The 23,104-nt window shown below is 42.9% G+C and overlaps 1 protein-coding gene across 1 annotated transcript; it reads left to right on the top strand.

Annotated features, from left to right (window-relative positions):
• Nucleotides 1-3,329: 3,329 nt before the first annotated feature.
• On the top strand, nucleotides 3,330-21,699 carry znf106a (zinc finger protein 106a). Its single transcript, XM_083792592.1, has 20 exons — nucleotides 3,330-3,412; nucleotides 4,764-4,825; nucleotides 7,099-7,293; nucleotides 8,328-10,211; nucleotides 11,446-11,911; nucleotides 12,127-12,196; nucleotides 12,282-12,436; nucleotides 12,899-12,959; nucleotides 13,505-14,672; nucleotides 15,077-15,117; nucleotides 15,741-15,886; nucleotides 16,480-16,614; nucleotides 16,888-17,004; nucleotides 17,655-17,846; nucleotides 18,014-18,076; nucleotides 18,191-18,310; nucleotides 19,453-19,524; nucleotides 20,612-20,683; nucleotides 21,146-21,286; nucleotides 21,431-21,699. The coding sequence occupies exons 1-20, from the start codon at nucleotides 3,359-3,361 to the stop codon at nucleotides 21,485-21,487; spliced, it is 5,271 nt and encodes a 1,756-aa protein (XP_083648718.1). The 5' UTR covers nucleotides 3,330-3,358; the 3' UTR covers nucleotides 21,488-21,699.
• The last annotated feature ends 1,405 nt before the right edge of the window (nucleotides 21,700-23,104 follow it).

The following is a 23,104-nucleotide window of genomic DNA, read 5'->3' as shown; positions in this document are numbered from 1 at the left end:
TTGAACTGTTTTTTCTGCAAACTTATCAAAGTACTGAATCAATCAATCAATCAAACCACTGGCCATTTGTGAGAGACAAGATTTTCTGCCACTTTGTGTTCTTAAAATACACATTTTGCTACCACTACTATAGCGATTACTACTGATACTGATTGATTTAATGATTTTCCAAAAGTTGCGGGCACTGGGTAGGTAGTGCGGTAGGCATACTAGTCAACAAGCCATGGCGGGGGTCTGCGCTCCGAGGGGAATACTTGTTGGTTCTAGGTTTCAACCTCCAAAGGGATTTGGCCACGCCTCCAAATAAATGCCACCTTACTGGTAAGATTGGGCCCTTTGGACCCTTTGTTTGTATGAAGAATAAAGAAAGAGACCAAGGAAGAGGAAAGCGCTCAAAGCGGTGATGAACAGTACACCAGCGGATTCTCTTTTCGGTATTATTGGGCAAAAATGGACTTAGTTGTACATCATTCCAGAATTCGGGTTCAGTTCAGTTGAGGTCAAAGTCCAATCAAGCGTACAGGATGCTATGTCGCTTACTTGTGACATCACGGACAAATCCTTGGTATTCTTATTGTATTTGTAGGCTTCAGCGGTGGATGAAAATGCAGTACATGTACAAATATTTGGATATTGTGGAGGTATCCGAACAGTAATCTCTTAACATTTCCAACATTTAAGCATCTGTTCTAACGTTCGTTGACGTTTTAACGAAACAGCCACGTTGTTAATGCTTTAACACTGCACAACAATGGCAACGTTTATTTTCTTTAGTTCGCTTGCTAACATGTTTTGGGGGTTTATAGTTAACGTTAAATCTAAATACATCTTTCATGATAACCGGATTAATTAACTATTATATCTGATTGTTTGGCTTTGTTTTGCTGTTGAATGAAAAAATATATAGCGCTTGAGCTGTGTGCTAGAGCAGTGACTAACGTTAGCTAAATAGCTTTTTGCTAACTGCAGACAACTTGTGTCTTGGACTCTTTGTTAACATCTAATATTTTACAACTAAACATACGGCACCTAATTTAAACGTTTAGAAAACGTTATTATCTAGGCTGGCTGACGTTAAACAGCTACAAGTTAATGTTAGCGTTAGCGACAACTTCTTGAAGTTGATACTTGCTAGCTAATGTTATGTTGGGTAACTTGTTAACTGATTGCAAAACTTGCCAGGGCGGGATTGATTTTTGTCCACTTTATCTTAGATTATCTTAAAGACGTGTAGAATGGTAAGCCAGAGTGGTCTAGAGATGTAGTGAATAACATATGAGAGGGACTCTTATAGTGTATGTTGATACAACAATGGTGTTGTTTTTAACCATTAAAACAACCTGTATCCATCTACAGGTTAGCTAACATCTCTGAGGAATGAGGATACAATGCTAGACTCTGGAAGGACTCTGGGGAAAATTCTGGGAGGAAAACAGAAACGGGGTGAGTCTTCTTGTATTCGTTGGTTGGCAGCCTGCTGCCCTCTAGGGATCCACTGTGTGTGTTGACTGTTGAAGGAATGCACGAGCCTCCAAACATACTATCAGTGTTACATTCAACATACTATAAATATCTATCTGCACTCATAGTAGCTTGGGCATGAACAGAGCCAATGATGGTGGTATGGTATTGTCACATACTAATTCCTACACAGGTTGTGTTTATAACCACGCCCCCGGGCAAGTTAAGTTTACTGAGGTTAGGGTTAGGTTTAGGTATAGTTTTACTGAGGTTAGGGTTAGGCTGTCAATCACAGCGACTGGCCAATCACAGCACGTCGACTGCACAACCCGTGTAGGCTTTGGTATGTCGCGGTATTGTCAGGTGTTTTTCTTATAACATCATGCACAGAATATAAGCCTAACTTGCTTATGATGACGATGATGGGCTATTCAGTCCATGTCCATATAACGTATTCGTCTTCTTGAGCAAGGCTCTCAATTTAGGCTACACGTGGCATAATGTTGATTTTAAAATTAGTTCACTAATGTCTGATTTATACTTAGTTGCGTGCCAGTGTCGTGTACAAAAATAAACAATCTACATTCTACAAGCTTGTAGATCTGCTATTCTTGGTGTGAGAGACCGGCACTTACATAAGTATATATTAGGTGTAATTTTATGTTATTATGAAAGCCCTCAAATTGTTTCACACCATAACAACAACACAAACTTTAATGACACCTCTCCTGTGCTATGTGGTTTAGTTTGAAATAAAGTGATTGCGAAGATAAAATGCATACTTTGCCATTATTGCTACACAGGAGAGGACTTGTCAGCTCTTTTTAATGGGCTAAGAACGTTGTTTTGTTTTCTATTGGGCCACGATGCGTTGTTGTTGAATACTAGAACTGATCTGGGATATTGGACAATTTCCTCCAAAATTAGATTGCTGTTAGAGCTAATAAACTTAATGGATGCTGAGAAAATTTATCAGCATTTCGCTGGTTTCTTTGCTGGCTTTTTCCCCCAAACTGTTTCTGAAAGTTGAACAAGTCCAGACATAGGCCCTAGCGCTCCAGTGACACTGTCCTCTGGCCATGATGTTGTTCCATCAGCACTTCAGCAGGCTAGAATTAGACCTGTTTGTTTGGCTACGACACCTATGTTGTGGAGCTGCAGTAGAGTTTGGGAAACTGACCCTCGTAAAGGTCATGCACTATATACGTAGCTACACGCCGGTATCACAGACATGAATAGCAGATCTACAAGCTCACATGCTTTTCGTTGTGAGACAACGGCATGCAGCCAAGTATAATTCAGGCATTAGTCACCACTCCTCACCAATAGTGTTTGGATGTAAATGTCCTGCCTTTGCCAATGATATCTCATCTACTAAGATGATTGCTGATTCAGTTCTACATTTGTCCGCCTTAAATTCAACTGTGTTTTTTCATAATGAGCAGAACTTTACACCATGTTTCTATGTAAGCGGTTAATGAGATACTATGACATTTTTTTTTTTAAGATATTTTTTGCGGCTTACGCCTTTTATTGATTTTTTAAGGGACAGATAGTAGGCTGACAGGAAACGGGAGAGAGATGGGGGGATGACATGCGGTAAAGGCCGTGTCGGGTTCGGGAGTCGAACCCGCGGCACACCGCGACTGGATCACCAGTCCGGTGCCCAGACCGTTACGCTACGGCCTGGGCCACATTTTGACTTTTGATGCTACCTTTGCTGCATACTTGCCACAGGGGGAAAACAGCCTCATATTGCAGATAGCTTGACTTTTTGATTTCACAATCGTTCATTTCAGACAAGATGAATGAACTTTTTCTCAGCATCTCTTTGTGCTCAATAATTAATTTCTTATTTTCATTGACAGTAATATCCTAACATCCACCTGCTTCCAAGATGGGAAAAGACAGGAAGTGCATCCTTTGTGAAATGGTCTGCTACTCCAAGCAGGTAATTTATAAACATGTTAATAGTTCTATTTGTATTCATCTGTCTTCTACAGCAGTTGTCTAAAACAAAACCATAGTCTCCAAGAAAGTCAAGTGTCAAGAAAGTTGGCATTTCTCTAGCTCTGGTCCATAGCCAATGCTTCTATGATTCTGGCCTGCATTGGCTATGCTACTTTCGCTTTTAAATCTCACATGGAACTCAGCCTCTCCTCTTTAGCGTATTTAAAAAGAACGTTTTTTTTTGTTGCTACTCACCAAAACAAAGGCGGGTTGTGTCATTAGAAAGCCTACTTTCCTTAGTGGACGCACTATGAGCCCCCCACCACACATATAAACGGTACTTTTTGGCCAGAAAGGGATTATCTTTCACCGGAGGAAAAATATTCTCTATGAGGCAGTTCTCTGGGTTCTTCTAGAGGGCGCATTGGAGTAACTAAAAGTTTTTTTCCCCCGGTGGAAACAAAATCCCTTTTTGGCCAAAAAGTACCGTTTATACGTGTGGTGGGAGAGTGCGTCCACTAAGGAAAGTAGGCTTTCTAATGACACAACCCACCTTTGTTTTGGTGAGTAGCAAAAATGTTATTTTTATTTACGCTAAAGAGGAGAGGCTGGTCTGAGTTCCATGTGAGAGTTAAAAGCGAAAGTAGCATAGCCAATGCAGGGCAGAATCATAGCAGCATTGGCTATGGACCAGAGCTAGCATTTCTCCCTAGTTACATGATAAAGTTGCGTGCGCGCGAGCACACACACACACACACACACACACACACACGTTTCCAGAAGCATATTCATGTCTTGTACAGCAGTTGACAAACAAAACCGTAGTCTCCAGTATCAAGCAAGTTGGCACTTCTCCCAGTTTACAGGATAAAGTGTGCCACACAAACATCCATGTTTCAAGAAGCATAGTGTCATATAGCAAAATGATGCATGGATTTTAAATGATTTCTTATTCTATTTCTAACATAGCAGGTACATAAAAAGTAAAATGATATGTCTATATGATATGACCAAACATTTTAGCTCAATACCCGAAAGAGGGACCCAAACTAGTGAAAATAGCAACACAACACGTTTCTTCGAACCACATTATAAGCTGGTATATCGTCTGTTTTAACTACTACTTTTACTATGTTTATTTTTATTGTTTTCATTTTATTCATCAAATACTTTTGAAAAAGTTGGAATTGTTTTTTAATTGACAAAGTTGTGATTATTTTCTTCGTTTAAACATTTTTTAATGTAGGAAACAGGGAAAAATGTATATTTCTTCGCAACACAAACAAATTGTTCCGCAACCCACAAATGGGTCCCGACCGAGTCTATACTGTATCTTTATCACTGTTGTGCAGGAGATGGGTGAACATATGAGGAGTATGCTGCACCACAGAGAGCTGGAAAACCTGAAAGGCCGGTGAGTTCTCTCTAATCATGAAAGGCAAATCTTTTGTCTTTAAAAAAAATCACACCCGTGTGAAGTAAGTGGTGCAACTCCGTGGGAGTTCCAGACCCACAGGAACGCATCCAGGGTGCCGACCCGATTCGGGCGAGCCGCCCCGTGTCCGAAACGGTTGAGAAATGACAGAGTTACCGTGTGGGGCCCCTCTACTGTACCCTCTACTGCACTGTACTGTACTATACTGGCACACCCGAAATCACCATATATACAGTTAATAAGTGCTTGTGTGTTTGTGTGTGTGTGTGTGTGTGTTAGGTTACGCACAGGTGGTGAAAAACAACCATGCTGTTTTCGTGCTCAGACGCACCCAGGCAGGCAGCCACCCACACACAGTCGCTTAAGGAAGTGGTTGCTCCACTTAAATAAATCTGTCTGCTCCAAAAATAATTAATATGCTCAAATGAATGTAATGCATACAAACCAAATAACAGGTATCAGTCAAAAATGTAATGAATCAAATGCAAACTTGCGCTTATTTGTGGTCGATTTGATTCAAGATCTTGATTCAGACACACAGGCATGTGCATGCACCATCACGTGTGCTGTATGGAAGATGAGCAGCAGGGCAGCTGTCTCAACTGTGGCATATATATTTAGACACAATCTCCCCGGAACAACGGTCATGACCGACTGAAGGCAACTGGCTGTCTCATGACTCGTATAGATTAGTGAAGTATGTGAGTGAAATGTAGGTTAGAGATACACGATCTGCAACTTTCAAGTGGTTGCTAGAGTATCGGGACTTCAAATAAATATTTATTATTGTTATTATTATTTTACCAATATTACCAAAAGTCCAGGAGTTTTAAATGAAAAACTATATATGTGTAGTAGCGAAGTAACTCTTCCACATTTTTTCAGAAACGTTTGAAATTGTGTTTGTTAGTTATATTAATGCTACCGTCAACATAATGTCACTTAAAAGGATGCCTATAATCCCAAAGGAGTCAATATAAATGTTAATATAGTCATCACACTTTGGCTGCAGTCTAATAAGGCCTTATGCTTATAGTTTGTCTAATTACCATCTATTCTATGTTACAAGTTGGCTTTATAATCACTTCTACATCATATGCTAACTTACAAATGTCCTGTTAGAGTTGAGAACGAACACAACTGCAACCCAACCATATAGATCAGTGGTTTCCAACCGGTGGTCCGGGGACCACCAGTGGTCCTTGAGAGGGTTTCAGGTGGTCCCCAGCTAAATGATGGAGAGTTGGTAACAAAATTTACCTTTATTCGATTTTTAACTCTTGAGTGTAAAATGAAATTTTGTAGACTTCTTGTAAATGTGAAATAATAAATCAACGTTTGCCTGAATTGTGGACACAATCTTATCCAACGACAACAAAATAATAATGTTCCTTGATATGAAAACGGTTGAAAACCATTGATATAGAATAGATGAAGGCTTTTCCAACGGCACAAGTTGTCATAGAATGGCAGAATGCCATGGCTTTAGCCAGGCAAGTCACTGCCCATCACAGAGAAACCACAGCATGGCATTCTTGGGTGTTAGGGGTTTTAAGCAGGGTAGTGGATTGTGTGCAGCTGCACAAGTCTCCAGTTACACAGGCTTCAGAGATTGGTTGACAGGATCTCTGCAACTAATGTGAGGACTGTGCTAGTAACACACACCAATATGGAGGGGGGAGGTGATTCTTAGCTCTTGGGGGCAGAGTCTGTGATTAAATACAAACACAGTTGTCCATACAGTCTCACAGCACAGCGGACAACATCATGAGAGCGTGCTAAGCTGAGGGTGCGCCCACCTTCCCCTTATGCACGTCCCAGCGCTGTGCTAGCTGCCGTGGCCGGTTGTGGTAGCTGGACAGATACAAACTAGATCCAGCATGCTGCCTAGGTACAGCCTGGCTGTCCCTCCTGCCATCACCCTACCACCTATACCCTGCTGAAGAAAATGGAAAGATCAGGAAGCTCCTATCTGTAATTTGTTTTTAAACAAGGGAAAATTCTAAGTTAGTTTACCTCCTGATCTGTGAAGAGTAGAGAATTTTGAGTTATACATTTTTTTCAAAGGATTGTTGAGTAATCTCCTGTCCTTTAATTTGATTAATTTTTTACTTTAATGTAACGAGAAAGTAGAGCCTCTCTATTGTTGAAGGCTCTGCAGGCAAGAAGAATCGAACCAGACTTCAAAAAGCTTTTACCTGAACCATGCCCGAAGGAACCATTGAACGCCCACTGTCCCCCTCCCTCCCCAGGGACTGCGGACATGAGTGCAAAGTTTGCCGAGTGACGGTGGTGAGCCTGACCGAGTATGCCAACCACATCTCCAGCCCTGTGCACAAACAGAACGTGGAGGCTTCTGAGCGACTGAACAGCACAGATGACCATGAGGAGGAATACTTTGACAGAGAGCTGGTGGCCTTGATTGAGAAGAGAAAGGAACAGCTCAGGTACGTTACTTTCAACCAAAATGGAGCGGTGGGAGGCTGGGAGTACTAATAACATTAATGTTCTTAACATTTCAGTGTTGCACAATATTAGCAACAATATTTGTATTTGACTATTTGATGATAATCTAGTATTATCTGTCTGCCATAATCCACAATTGAGTATATAAGGCAGGGCTGCATTTTATCAATGAAAGGTGCTCCACACCGGTAAGGTTTAGCCACAAATGTTGCTGATAGCCTACTAGACATCCCGGTCTCTAAACCATGTATAGTCACACTGTGCTCAGAGGAGCTCACAGTTCTGATTTAGCTGAGCTGCCCGTGCTGCACATGGAGCAGGAGAGGCCTGGAGTCCTTGGAGTCATATGTCAGCGCTACAATCTAAAAAAAAAGCATGACTGCACACTCTCACTTGCTCACTAAAAGCTAAGACACATTCTTCTCAAATTAACAGGTCTCTCTGCTGCCTAGAAACATAGTCTATAGAACCAAACTTTTGAGTGTAACATTGTGTCTAAAACGGTGAAATATGATGACATGGTTTCATTACTGTTAGCCCGCCTTTGTGTTCCTGATCAATGTGATCATATCCCATAAATGGCAAATTATTAGTGATCAAATTAGTGGTCAATTTCGATGTCTTATCTCAAAAGAGGGATGTCCAGCAGCAGAGTGATTCAAGAGTTGAGATCGTCACATGCGAAATCTGGCATACAGCTGTCCTCTGCTTACACATACCAGAGCATATCCCCGACATAGACATTGTAGGTCATAGCCTGAACCAAAGTGGCAGCTCCACAGCTATGCAGCAAGGTTGCTAGCTAGACTGTTTGGTACAAACAATAAGTGTAGTTCAGGTTATGAGAATGTCATAACTTGAGTGTCATTTAAAAAATAGACAAACCACTTCCATTGGTTCCATTGACATGGCAGCAGGCATGATGGCGTCAAATAAAAAAGTAATGTAATGCTTTCATGAAAAGTGAAAGCATTACATGCTGCTGAAGGTAGCATGTGCTTTGTATTTTCTTTAGGCAAGAAGAGTTGGCTGCTGCTGCAGCTGCTGCAAAGCAGGAAAAAGAGGAGGCGGCACGCAAGAAGCAGCAGGAGTTTCAGCAGAGGTTGAAAGCAGTGAAGGAACGCTTTTCTCAGGGTTACACATGGCAACAGTCAAGGGGCATCGGTGGATCATTCAGTGGCCAGGGAGCGTTGAACCGGAACAACATATCTTATGGGGGCAGACCGTGGGAGGGTCCATTTTCAAGACCTTCAAACTACAGCCAACAGGGAAAGAGCGCCACATGGCACGCCCAGGAACCCCCCAACTTCCAGAATTGGGATGTCCGACAGAGGGCACCTGGTAGGACTTGGCGTACTACAGAATTTAGGCAGAACATGACGTCTGACCAGGGTATGGCGCCTGACAATTCAAGAAGTCGACTGCCCTGGCTGAGCAATGGAGGTAGCAGTAATGGTATCTATGGATGGAACAACATTTCTCAGTGCCCACCACAACCAACCAGGCCTTTAAGCCTACTTGGAGATGTCCCTCATTGTCCGCCCCCACCAAGTTATTTTGCTCGAGCAATGGGACAGAATCAAGACAAAGGGCAGGAAAGTGGACAGGGTGATGTGTATCAACACATGGAAGGATCAAGTGCAGAGCGTGACCGCCACAGCAGTCTGGCTCCTAAAGCCTCTGGCAGTAACCCCAAACTGGACAAAGCCTGTCGCTGGTCCCCCTACCCGCCAACTAAGTTTGACTGCGCCCCCCAAAAAGAAACCCACCTCAGCCCCTCAGCCTCAGAGAAGTCCCCCAAAATCCCCACAACACAGCAACAACAACAAAATGGACCAGATGTTTGCACCCACAACAGTCCTTGTGATGGTAAGAAAAATAAAAAGAAGAGGAGTAGTAAGGGCGCAAGGCACCAAGATAAAAGTAACTGCAGTTCTCACAGTGACAGACCACAAACCTCCTCACCTGAGCCATCCAAAGAGAGGTCGGATAAACTGCCAGAGCATAGAGACAGGAAGGTGCAATCAGTTCCTGATCCTGAGCTCATCAAGTCCTCCAGTCAAGATCCTGAGCAATCCACGGTGATCCCCAGCAACAGTGGCCACAGCCCTAGGTTCTCACCCACTGGAGTCTGTGTGCGAGAATCGGTGCGAGAACAGCAACTATTGGAAATCTTGAAAAAGTCTAAGGAGGCAGTGTCAGACAAGAAGAGCTCTGTCAAGCTTTCCAAGGAGAGCAGGCTGGGATTTGTCGTGCAGGAAAAGCAAAGCAGAGGTTCAGACAGCCTGGTCGGAGCCAACAAAGAAAATAACTGTAGACAGGAGCAATCCAAAGCACCTTCTTCTACCATGGTCAGGTCTTCTTTTCGTAAAGAGGGGGAAACAAATCTGCCATTTAACTGCCAGTCTCTGCAGTCAGTGCAGGTCAGTACATCCACCATGGACACTTCAGAGCCTGTGGTCTCAACCAGGGAAGAAGACCGAGACAGTAAGAGGTTGGAGTGTGGGCCAGAGGAGAGAACAAACTCTGTTGCCACAGATGAAGCCATGCAGACTGCAGAGATCAGCCATGGGTCAGAGAGTGATGCCTCCAGAAGCAGTGAAGCAACACATTCCACCTCAGGATCCACTGCTGCACTCGGTCTGTCCAAAGTTAGTCTTCCTCCTGTCTTGAAACATGACCTGAATAAACACACAGTCTCCAAGAACAAACCCAACCTGAACATCGCCAGGCGGGTCCGAAACGTGGACGAGTCTCGGAGGGGCGAGGCAGAGAAGGAGTCAGGACTCAAGCCAACCGTGCGGCAGCTCATCAGCTCATTTGGATCGCGCAACGTGAACTGGGAGCACGTGTACCAGGAAGTCAGGAAGAAGCAAGAGCAAGGCAAAGGCATGCCAAGGTGAGACATTGTACATCGATTTACACCTGTAAATGGCCAGTAGGATTAAAGTAGCAATTCAGGGTATATGTAAATGAGTCCGTTTGATGAGGGCTAGGTGCACAGAAAAAGGACATACCAAAAATCTCCATCGTTGCCAAAGATTTATTTCTTCAAAGGTTTCCAAAAATTAAGGTTCAAAATAATTTCACAGGAAAATATTTTTCACAAAATTAAAATATAACTTCCAAATAAAATGAAAATAACAAACTTAAATGACATGCTTAAATTCAAGCATCCAGTGTGTGTGGACATTACCAGTCCCAACACTGTCCTAGGGCAGAGCTTCCCGCATTGTGCCCCTTCCTCCTCATGTCTCACCATGGACTGACTACATCAACTCAAACCCAGGCCTCTGACTATTGGCCCATACCATCTGTCTAGAGACAGGTTTCCCCAAAGCATTCACTTACAAATCTAGTGAACATGTAACACAGAAAACATTTCCCAACCTTTACAGTATACTTGTCAATCCTAAAGTAATTAACAAACCAGGTTTTAAACAACCCGTCTCGTTGTAATCATACTAAATAGTATGTATTACCAGACCCATGCACCCCTGCAACATGGTGCAACCCAATTGAATCCTCCACCTATAAAAGGAGCAGTGGATTCAGTAGTGACTCTTTTGTGAAACTTTGACCAGGAAATGAGGATGGTGTGAGTAGTGGGTGTTTGACAACATAGTAATGATAACTTAAACTGTTGGACTTTGAAAGGAATAAAAGTATGTTTGACCAACCAATGGTCTCTATCCAACTGATGAAATGAAATGAATGAATATATGCAGATAAAACGGTAGAAGTCAAGATCAACTGATTGCTAACTTAGCCGGCATGCATAGTTAGCAAACTGTTTGATAATGACTGAATACTGACATGTGAGAATGCTGAGTATGAAATGAGGTTATGCCAAACAGAAAATGAAAAACAATTAAACATGTGTGGCTCAAGAGGAAAAGTGAGAAAACATTCTGTCTTTATCACAGTATACCAAGGTCCTTTGAGGTGATAGTTTGAATGTCGAATATGATTTTTCACACTTCTAAATGGTAAATATCATCAATATCAGTGACTACATGCATTAACTGCCAGAAACTAAATGAACATCAGATACATTTGTTTTGTAGTAAATACGTAACATATAATTACTTTAATGTAACATCACATTCAAAGTAATGTGTCCCCGTGTGTAGGTTTGGCATAGAGATGGTGTCCTGCGACCAGGAGGATCACAGCCAGGAGGAGGAAGACATAGCCCTGCTCCAGGGGTTCCAGTGGGAGTCGCTAGCCGACTCGGACACCTCTTCCCTCCCGGTCGCTTCCGCCCGCAAACGCTGCCTATCCGAGAGCAGCATCGCTCCCAACTGCTCACAGTTTCCCTCAAAGACTTTGGGGGAGACGGCATCACCTAGAGATGCCCTCCAGTGGCCTAACAGACATGGCTCGGAGGAACCCCCCTCTCTACACAAAGACAGTCTGCAGCAAGATGAGGTGCAGCTGTTTGGCCAGTGTGAGGCCAGACCATTGACACAGCCAGAAGGGTCACTGAAAGGGACACTGAAGGCTCTCCAGGGGTCAGTCACACTGATTGGGGACAGCAGCTCCGGTCCTGAGCTGTATGACGCTCAGGGGGCTGGAAAGAAACGCAGAGCAGCCGGGGTAAGTGGTGGAAGTGAGGAGTCTTATTTTCTTTGAGATGGGAAGAGTTCAAAGTTATTTAACAGTGTCATGAATTGATACTGATTTGACTGTCTGTCTGGCCGGCCGATTTATTTTATTTAGTATTTTATTAAGTCCTCATGAGTTTTACAAGCCACCCTGCAGTGTACACCATGAGCAACAACATGTCTCACACATTTCTCATTCATTTTTAGGATATTCCAAACCCAGAGATTCCTAGTTTGGAAAGAACCAATAAAAGGAGGAAAATCAAGTCCAAGAAAGGTAAGCATCTAAAACAAGGTGTTAAAGATTATTTAAATAACTGTACTCCATCCCTGAGCGTGTGTCTGTGTTGTCTGCGTGGCAGAGCGTCTCCAGGTGGACCAGCTGCTGGCCGTGTCTCTGAGGGAGGAGGAGCTGAGCGGTTCCCTGCAGGCGCTGGACAACAGTCTGATCCATGCCAGAGCTGCCCTGCAGGCTGCTTACATTGAAGTCCAGCACCTCATGGTGGTCAAACAGCAGGTAGCACCTCAGACACCAGACCTGAAGTATCTGTCCTTCCTCTGTTACAATTGTTCTATTGTTGTTTGACCATATTTTGGGAATGTAATTATATAAAAAAAGCAAACAGCAGATCAACAATCACAGCATATTGTGACACAATGTGAGCTTGTAGATTTGATATTTACACTATTTGTCCTACAATGAAGTATATATATTTTGTATCTCTCAATATACTTGTTTGCCCATCTTTATATGTAGCACACTCTGTATCCAGTGTCTCTTTATTGCATACATTTATTAACATCATCATTAATGCTACAGTATATGCATGTAATTACGGGAAAAAAGGGCCAGATTACAGTGGGGGGAACTGTGATACGTATAGTTCTACTTCTCTTATAGTCAGAAAACAATGTATTTTGTTTCCAACTTTCCTGGTATTCGATGGTCTTGAGAATTTCATTGTTTCCGTTTTCTCAGATGAACGGCGAGATGACCACCCTGAGAAACAAGCGTATCGAGCTGCTCAAAGGGATGCAAGGTAAGAAGCGCTGATCTCCCCCTGACATGAAACACATTGGGTGACCACTGTAATGACCACCAGTGCAGTGCCTACAGCTACATTTATGCTCCGTTGCGTGATGGTGTTCTCGCCAAGAACAGCTGAGAATAGCAGACCTACAAGCTCACATACTGTATGTCAGTGTCCCAAACTTTTGTTTGTCAAGTAACCCCCAAATTGACACTAATTAGCCTGCGGACCCCCCATTTGAAAAGATATGCCAGGGACCCCCATAAGAGCAGATTGTTGTGGCTCTAGCAGAGAATCTCAACCCGTTTAATTTCAAGGACTCACAGTTTGACATGGCTACGGAACCCCATTTAATGGCATTTCTATCTCTGGGACCCCAGTTTATATTGTAAAATCTTAATTTAACTTGAGAGTTACAGACCCATAAGGGTCCATTTGGTTCCAAACTATCATTTAGCTGGGGACCCCTGGGGGTCCCTGGACCCCACTTTGGGAACCACTGCTGTATATCTCCCAAGAGTTAACCAGTTTTATCTTGTCATCTTCTTCTCCAGGTGATATTGGAGACACAGCAGCTCCTGTCAAAGTCAAGGATGAGAAGATGGATGCAGTTCCCTTCGAGTCCCAGCAGTCCTCACTGCTCCCTTCTGTCCCAGACACTGCTGTCCCCAGCCAGGCCTCTCAGCCCCCACACTGTGCCTCCGCTCCCCTCATCACACCTGTAGTCATAAAGCAGGAGCCTCTCTCCCCAGTTCATGTCAGCTCAGAGCCAGACCCCATGGAGATTCCAGCCCCCTGTGCTCACAGCACCACCCCTGAACTACCCGTGCCTCTTGCTGCAGATTCTGTAGACCCAGCAAATAACTACCAGGTATCTCCTGAAAAAGGACTGGAGGTTTACAAAACTACCAGGGAGCCCACGCCAGAGAGCTTCAGAGTCCCTGCAGAAGCCAAAGAGAGTTCCCCGTGCACGGTTCAGGTGATGGAGAGAGCTATTCAGGCTACCAGAGACACTCTTAGCCCATCGTCCGACTGCAAACCCCCCTTAGATGCCTTGCTGTCCAGTCGAAGGAGCTCCGATGATGCGAGTGTTGTTGCTGGTGCCACTGTCTCACTGTCCTGTGAGACAGTGTCCTCTGTCCCTGCTGCCCTCATGGTGCCTCTCTCGCCATCTGAGCTCAGGACAAGCAAGCGTGTGAGGAAGCTGAAGAAGAGAAGGGTGTTGAAGAAGGCCCAGGGGACAGACCAGCCTGAAAGCAGTGACACAGAGGTTGAAGCGATGACCATGAAGCCGAGGCGCATCCGCACACGCAGGAGACCCAGTTGTGGCTCTCACGTTAGCACCTCCACTCCGCCAGTCGCGAACGAGGATGGTGACAGGGAGATGGAAGCAAATGAGGAGGTTTTGGCGGTGGTAGAAGTTCTGTCTGACTCTCTGTCCCCAGCCACCAAACCTGAGCAGGTGGACACAGACTCTACCCTGGACATGGTGGAGCTTACCCAGGCGACTGCTGTTGACGTGGTGACTATTGACTCATCTGAGGCAGAGGCAGGCATGGAGGCCATCTCTGCCAGCCAGGAGGCCCAGATGGACAGCAAAGTCCAGACGCCAGTAGCAGGTCCGCCCCCAGCCTCGAGACCCACACAGAACCTGGCCTGCAACGAGGTCACCTCCACCAGTGAGATGGATGTATCCACTGCTGTCAAGCCTCATCATGACGGGTAAGATTGATTATGTACCGTATTTAAATTTTTTATCTTTAAAGTTTGAAACGCAGACACTATACCATAACCATAGCCGTCTGAAACCTTTTCACCAGGAAAATGATGATTGTCTTTGTTGTTTGGTGCTCATTCTGCATATGAAGAACAGATTGGTTCATGCCATAAGTCAATGTTTGCATTTCCCTATCACCCAAGCCAGGTTTCTACATGTGCACAATGGATAGTTCTATTTCAGATCCTATATATCAGATCCTGTGTATTGGCGTGTGTGTGTGTGTGTGTGTGCTACAAAAAATATTGAGTGTCATAACGGAGAGCATCAAACTTTTATAATACTTCTAAGCTTCTAATTGATCACTTTGTTTACTCCACTCACTCTTGTATGTCTGTTTTCCCCATAGTGACATCCAGATGCTGCCAAAGATGCCCAAGGCATCATCAGGTAACACACAGGATGATTTTCCCACAGGAGTTATTTTAGAGATTGCAAAAAATACAGTCCATGATATGTATAGACATAGCACTGGTATGCTTGGTGTTTTACACTGTACATAAATAGCTCATTTAAAAAAACCTGCTGATATAAGAAACGTTAGAGCTGATATAGAAACGTTATATACAGAACTATAATTTAATCCAAGAATCTTAATTCCTTATTGTGTATTAAAACGTAAACGCTCTACGAAGACCACAGCCATGCTGTGACTCTTCCTGTGTAGCCCAACATAAATCTTCTCTCACATCTCACATTCTCCGGGGACAGAATTAGCACTCCACGCACTCTTTGAACAGATTGAAATAGTCTTCTTCACAGATCCCAAATTACTTCTTATGGGAAAGATATTCATAGAACTGATAGATGACTTACACTGAGTGTGCTCAGAGAAGTGATTAATGGAGGTTTCTGAGAGGAGGTACTGTATATAACCTGAAGTCAATTGAATGCTATACAAACATCTCTCCTTGTCATATATATATATATGGTTTTTTTCCTTCTTTTTCTCGGTTGTAAAAAGTGATGTGAGGTATTTAAATTGTGCGTGTGTGTGCGTGTGTGTGTTCCAGATGTGTCGTCTGATGCTGGGGACGACTATATGCCTACTGAGGGGAGCTTTGAGGGCCACCAGGAGGCAGTGAACGCCATGCAGGTCCATGATGGACTGTTGTACACCTGCTCTGGAGACCGCACAGTCAAGGCCTTCGACCTGGTGGTGAGTATGGATCACATGAAGCATGGCCACAGCATTACGGGTAATGAATGGAAAGTTGCCAGTTTATTTGCACGTCATATTGGTTTGGGTTTGTCTAGAAGCAGACTGTGCTAACTGAATGTGTGTGTCAATGTCAAGTATAGATGGGCTGTGAAACAAAGATAAAACAAAAGTAAAAATAAACACTGATGCTGGTCTTTTGTCACGTTTTCTAAATTTACGTTGAATTGTGTTGAATGGCTATTTGTAGTATAGATTATTTTCCTTTTTTTTTTAAAGAAGTGTTTTGGCAATTTTATGCATTAGTTCATTTAGGTCAGTATAGATTAGATGGACAAAAAAACAAGGCCAGAGAGAGGAGAGACATGCAAGATAAGACATGTCTTAAGGTCCTATTAATGCTGCTCCTCGTGCTCACAAGAAGCATGTGGACTGTGCACTAACTGGCCGAGCCACCAGGCACCTCGGTAAAGAATAGAATTACGTTTTCCAATACCTTGAATTTTTTTATTTTTAAAATTAACTAACCAAGATTTTGGTCCCATGTCATCTCAGAGCAGCATCAGTCTCCTTAACTTCTCAATGTCTTCCAGAGCCATAAATGTGTGGCTGTGTTTGAGGGCCACAGCACCAAGGTCAACAGTCTGTTGGTGTCAGCAGGACCAACCCTGCCACAGCGCCTGTACTCTGGCTCCAGTGACCAGACCATCCGCTGCTACAGCCTCAAGGTGACAACAGCGAATGCATGGATAGATAATTAAGTAAATTGGTCATCACAGAAGATTAAACTATTTCGTACTTGGTTACCATATGCATCAATTGCTATAGGGGCAAATGAGTCTTTGAATGATGTATATACTGTAGGTAACCTGATTAATGAGTGCAGATGTATGGTTCTCGTATGAATCAACCTTTGAGTTGCTGTTGCTGACACAATTTCCAGCTTAAAAATGCAGTTTGCAACTGCCATTATTTAACATCATTATTTATTTCCGATACAGACAATGGAGTGTGTGCAGCAGTTCTCTCTATCAGACCGGGTCCTCTGTCTCCACAGTCGCTGGAAGATTCTGTATGCTGGCCTGGCAAATGGCACCGTGGTCACCTTCAATCTCAGGGTGACACACTTATACGATACTGTGAAACTGTAGAATACATAGTTTTGTATTTAGGTAACGATAAAACATAGCAAGTAGAGACAAAATAATTATACAAATCCAAAAGAGTTGACAAAGTAAAATATCTTACTACCATGCCGTAAAAATATAATCTAAAGAAATTTTATTCAGATGGAATCAGATTACACAAGTCAAGGACAAAAATAAAGTCAATTAATAACAATAAACAAATCACACAACCAAATTAATATATAGGTTAAATGAATTGTATTTTAATACAATAATAATGTTTTCAAATTTATGTATTGCTTTTAAATGTGGACACGAGGAAGACTAGCTATGCTTTAGGGCACAGCTAATTGGAATCCTAACATAAAACAATTGCATAAATGTACTTAAAAAATAATAATTATGGGTTTTTTAAACAGACAGTAGGCTGACAGGAAATGGGGAGAGAGATGGGGGGGCTGACATGCAGTAAAGGCCGTTAGGATCGGGAGTCGAACCCGCGGCACACTGCCAGACTGGATTGCCAGCCAAGGTGCCTGGAACACTGAGCCACGGCCCAGGCCAGAAATGTACTTGATTAACAGCAAATGTTATCTCTACTCATAACTAAACCGATGTGTTTTTCCCCCTGGTCTGATCAGACCAACAAGCAGCAGGATGAGTTTGATTGCCACGGGCCGCGGGCGGTGAGCTGCCTGGCCACGGCTCAGGAGGGGGCTCGGAAGGTCCTGTTGGTGGGCTCCTATGACAGCTCCATCAGCGTCAGGGACGCCAAGAATGGTCTACTGCTACGCACCCTGGAGGGACACACCAAGACTGTGCTCTGCATGAAGGTGAGGATTGTTGTGAAACTTGTATTAGATGTAGAAGTTCATGTTTATTCATTTTATTCATTCTAACCAGTGGAAGGGGGGACCCTGGGAAGTACTGAAAACACTTTGACATGATTATTCAATGTTATCTGAAGTTTCTACTCCCTTGTACTCTCTTCCACACTCAGGTGGTGAATGATCTGGTGTTTAGCGGTTCCAGCGATCAGTCCGTTCATGCACACAACATCCATGTGAGACAACAATCCCTTTTCACACATTATGACACATTGTATCAAAATATAACATTTCTTGAAATTAAAATGGTGGCTAAAATGTTCATTCTATATTTATTTCTTCAACTGCAGACTGGTGAGCTGGTGCGGATCTACAAAGGCCACAGCCACGCAGTGACTGTGGTGGCCGTACTGGGGAAGGTGATGGTGACGGCATGTCTGGACAAACTGGTCCGCATCTATGAGCTACAGGTCAGTCTTCTTTAAGGGTGCACTTACAACATGAAACTAAAACAAAAAACATACATATTACATACATGGATGCACCTGGGACGTATCCTCAGTGATGTATCCCAAGGTCATCAGGGGTTCGGGTCTCCCAACATCATACCCCTCACTCAGGTGACCCAGCCGGGGTGATCAAGTCCCGACTTACGTTCCAGTAGCTTCCCTCGATCGGTCCCATTAGGGAAAAACCAGGGCCACACAATCCGTTCCTCCTGAACTACTCTGCCGGGACTGGGAGGTACCATTCTTGCGCGTGGAAGGACTAGGCTCTGTGGGTTGACTCCTGTCCGGGCCCCTCCTACGTCTCACCGTCACCAGGTCCACTCCTGCTCTCACCAGGTCAGGCCCTGTGCGTTGCACCAGACTCCCAGCACCAGGCACTTTATTCAGGAATGGTGGATTCTCGAGCCGCAACGGTTCCACAGGCTCCACCTTGCCCTTGGTGGTACCGCAGGCTCCGCTTGAGGCTTGAATGGCCCTCCTAAAGGCCTCACCGTAGGTTTGTTGGGCTTATATCAACAATAATAACAAATTGTGACAGCATCAGGGATTTAGAAATTGATTTATGGCCATTCATGCAAACTTTTGCTCATTTTGAATCTAAATCCCTTTGTTCTGATGTGACTGAGGAGTTAACACTATACAACATTTGTATAATGTTTTTCTTTAGCAAATTACGTTTTCAGATCTGGGATTGTATTTGTCTCATTTTTGGATAAACCTTCACTATAGATGAATATATAACCTTTCCTTGTGTTGCTACCTTGTCGCGGTAGGAAGGCTTGTGTGTCTCCGTGACTCTGAGGGCTATACCGGAGGGGGTTCATACCCCCGGCAGGTTCAACCAAGCCGGGCAGGTCTCAGGGGAGAGGCCAGACGAAAAGCAGCACCTGGTCCTCCAGGTTGGGGGTTGGGCGTGGGGCTAACAACCCCACCCCGTCAAAAGAACGTTGTTACAGAAACAAAACAAAACAAAAAAAATAGATAAATATAACCATAATTCTAACCATGACATCGGTTTAAATAATAGTACATGGATGTGATTTATACAAAATGAGATTTGTAATTTGTATTACTCATGATTATATTGATTCATTTGTTTACAGTCCCATGACCGACTGCAGGTCTATGGTGGACACAAGGACATGGTGATGTGCATGGCCATACACAAGAGCATGGTAAGACTGACCTTTCCACTATACCTGTTTCAGAAGATATTGTTAAAACTAGTAGAAAATGTAATTAATGGCATCTATCTATCTATAGGCTTATTATAGCTTTTAAAACGCACAATATATCGGTGTGCGTGTGTTAGTATTTTAATATTACATCATTGTCCATCTGGCACAAATTAGTCGCCTATACACGTTGGCTGGGGTCCTTGGGCGGGAACCCCTTTTGGTGTTAGCATTATGTTATGCTTTAGCTATTGAAAAATAGCAGATCTACAAGCTCATAGCTCGCCACCGAGTGGCACTCTACGAGCTTGTAGATCTGCTATTTTTGAAAAATCGAAGAACCACTGACATAGAAACATAGCTTTTTCAGAAAACTGTCAGGATGTAGAAGACATTTTTGGAATCTGATCTCGGGTCAAAATGGGTTAATGTGAAAAACAACAACACGGTGGACAGCTACAAGCAGCTATAGTGAGATAGAAACTTAAAACTATATAAAGAAGGGAGGAATACAAGTTTGGCGTGAGCTGAGAGTGATTTAAGTTCTAAACCGTGCCCACGACGGCTGGATATGCCTTATGAAAAGGAATTGGGATGTGAGAACGTGAATGAAGTCCGAGCGGACGGCTTGTTACCCTGGATAAGGATATACAATCACTAACGTTCTTGAATGACAGTGGTGAGTGACATTGTTTGTTTAAACTGACTGCAGTATAGAATCCCATGTGCTTCCCTGTGCTGCGGTTGGTGGCGTTGCGGTTAATATAAATAGGATAATATAATTAATGCGTTTGGATAACGGGCGGATAATGAATGTGTACATGTGGGTTGCGGGTGACAAAAAAACTCCATCCACAGGTCTCTAGTAGCAACATATTAAAAAAATAATTGAATACGAATTTGAAGATTAGAAACCTTTTTAGAAGGCTTTTTTAGAATTGGCCTCAGGTCTAAATGGGTTAAGGTCTATGCTAGACACATATTTAAGGTGTCCCAATAGCATGTGAATTGCGTAGTAACTTAGTTCATAGAGCCATGGTTACATGAGTAAAATTTACTCTTCACTCGTGTGTCCTTGTGTCTTCAGATCTACACAGGCTGTTATGATGGCAGTGTGCAGGCTGTCAGGCTGAACCTGATGCAGAACTACCGCTGTTGGGTAAGAGAAGAGACTGGAATCAAGGAACTGAGAGATGGGAGTGGGGTGCACAACAAATTATTGTGCATAATCACATCACATGGAATTCGTCAAGAGTAAATGTGGTTATTGTTGAAAAAATAAATCCCATTGTTCTGATGTAAAGAGATAATCTAGTGTGGCAAAAAACACCCTGCCTTCTGAGTATTTATTATTGTTGTTTAATAGTGACATCAACATTTAGCAGAGAAACACCCAGATCGCATTTAATGTTATTGATACCGTCACATCAGAACAATGGGCTTTAGGTTGAAATCGGCAAAGGTTCCGTAATAGAAGTTACCGGTAATTAAATTACATTTCTTCCCCACATAAAAGCTTATACTGTATTTTATTGGTGTCGATGGTCAAGGCACATACTACAAATAACTTGATTCAGATGGGTAGTTTCCAGTTTGTGTTTATTGTTTATTGTATTGACAGTGGCATGGCTGTTCGCTGATCTTTGGTGTGAGAGAACATCTGCAGCAGCATCTGGTCAATGATCACTCCAATGCCAGCCTCCTCAAATGTCGCTGGAAAAATTGTGATGAGTTTTTTGGCGGACGCAATTGCTCCAAGCAGGTATGAAATGTTGAAATGTGGCTCTTTAAATATGATCTCATCTCCACCAATCTGTACTTTGTGTTGTATCAAACCTATTTTATTTTAAAGAAAATAAAAAAGATAACAATTATCTTGCTTTGACTTGATCCTTCTGACCTGCAGGGAACTCCCATGCACATGCAGAAACATGCTGACGAGGAGGTTGAACTGGAGCCGTGAGTGTTAGGCTGTCATCTAATCATGTTCACCCCCTACTTTCAACCTCCCATATTGGGGGGATATCTTACTGGGACCCACTCAACTTGACAGCGTTAATGCTGATGCTGTTGAGTGTTTTTGTTCTGTTTGTCGATTCCAGTACCTGCTCTGTTGGAATCCAACCGTGATATCACTACTACTGTTAATAAAGCAAAGGTTGTGTGCTGACTTTTTCTTACTTTGGCAATCACATCTTTTGCTCTATTTCTCTCTCTGTTCATGTACACCACTAGTAGTTCCTTTCTAATCACTGACCAAATAAGACAAAGGAAACACAGAACTGTTGTTTTTCTTAAGTGGAAGAAACTTGGGCAGTTGTCGGTAAGGTAACTGAAGGATTGCATCGCTTTTCTTTTTTCACTGCCTGCAAGTACTGACTACTGTACATTAAGCCTCTGTTTTACAGGCTGGCTGGCTACTATATGGCATGGGTCAAGGGATGTTTTTATTAAGTGTGAGTTAAGTTGTGACGTGGCACAACAACTTTTCTTTGAGCAACTTTTCTTTGGTTTTCTTTTTCATTTGCCATTTAATCACTCAAGGTTCAGATAAGTTCAGATTCAAATATAGTACTGGCCTTAAAAGGGAGTGAAACAATTTGAGATTTCATTGCAGTTTTTGGGCCATATTTCAGTGCAATGCCATATGGTGTGACATTTTTAATAGTTGGCCGTTTTAAGGAGTTAAATGATGTGGAAATGGTTTTCTTTTGAGTGTTAACTTTTATTTTCCTTCCCAGAACCCTTTGCGAACATTCTTTTTTGTTAGCAATAGTAAATATAGCAATAAAGTAAATGTAAGGTTGACATTTACTATTTATTTTTGTGTTGCTCATCGATAATGGCGTTGAAGGGCTATGGTGTGGTGTGACTTGGTCTTACATTTCCTTTTGAGGATTTGTGTTTGCTGTGAAGGAGAGCTGAGAAATGGTGTTTGTGGATCTATGTGTGTAAACACATGTTGATGTTCGTAGTCAACATAAGAGGGATGTAAGTTATATATTTTTCATGAATGAGTGTACTAGTCTGTATGACATAATATTGATGCCTGTGATTCCTCTAAAGAACTCGGTTGTTTTTATGTTTCATACACTGAGCATCAAGTAGAATGCGTGAGAGCTTGGGTGTTTTTTTACCATTGTTTGGTTTTTGAAGAAGAGGCATTTGCGTGGAGGTGAAGAGATGTGTAGAGAGGAGGTGTTTGAGGGTAGAGCTTGAAGAACAGAATTAGGGTTCATCTCCCATGCCATACCTCACCCAGATTTAAGGCGATATTTTAACAGACAGATTTTTGTTTTTAATTTTAAAGTAAAAGTTTGCTCTATGCTCCTGTCCTCCTTTGTGCGATGGCAGCAGCAGCAGCTATTGGTTGTGTACAATCATGTTTGGGGTTTGTCTTCTGCCCAGTTAACCCGGCAGTCCTCACAAATCACCATCTTCAGAGTTTTTCCGGTAACAGGCCTTATCTGGACCCTGTTATTTCAAACATAAGGAAAAGCATGCAGTGTACCTCTTGCCTGGCATTCCCAAGTTTCTTCAGTTTTTTTTTCCTTTTTAGTTACTACCAGACATTGTGAAC

The sequence above is a fragment of the Protomyctophum parallelum genome (genome assembly GCF_964188405.1).
Source record: "Protomyctophum parallelum genome assembly, chromosome: 20".
Lineage (NCBI taxonomy): Eukaryota > Metazoa > Chordata > Actinopteri > Myctophiformes > Myctophidae > Protomyctophum > Protomyctophum parallelum.
The sequence above is the reverse complement of the archived record's forward strand: the minus strand, read 5'-3'. Positions and strand labels throughout refer to the sequence as shown.

Coding starts and splice junctions, on each gene's coding strand:
- znf106a (XM_083792592.1), top strand. CDS start 3,359: ATGGGAAAAGACAGGAAGTGCATCCTTTGTGAAATGGTCTGCTACTCC. Junction 11,912..12,126: donor AGAAACGCAGAGCAGCCGGG/GTAAGTGGTGGA, acceptor ATTCATTTTTAG/GATATTCCAAACCCAGAGAT. Junction 18,077..18,190: donor TTCATGCACACAACATCCAT/GTGAGACAACAA, acceptor CTTCAACTGCAG/ACTGGTGAGCTGGTGCGGAT.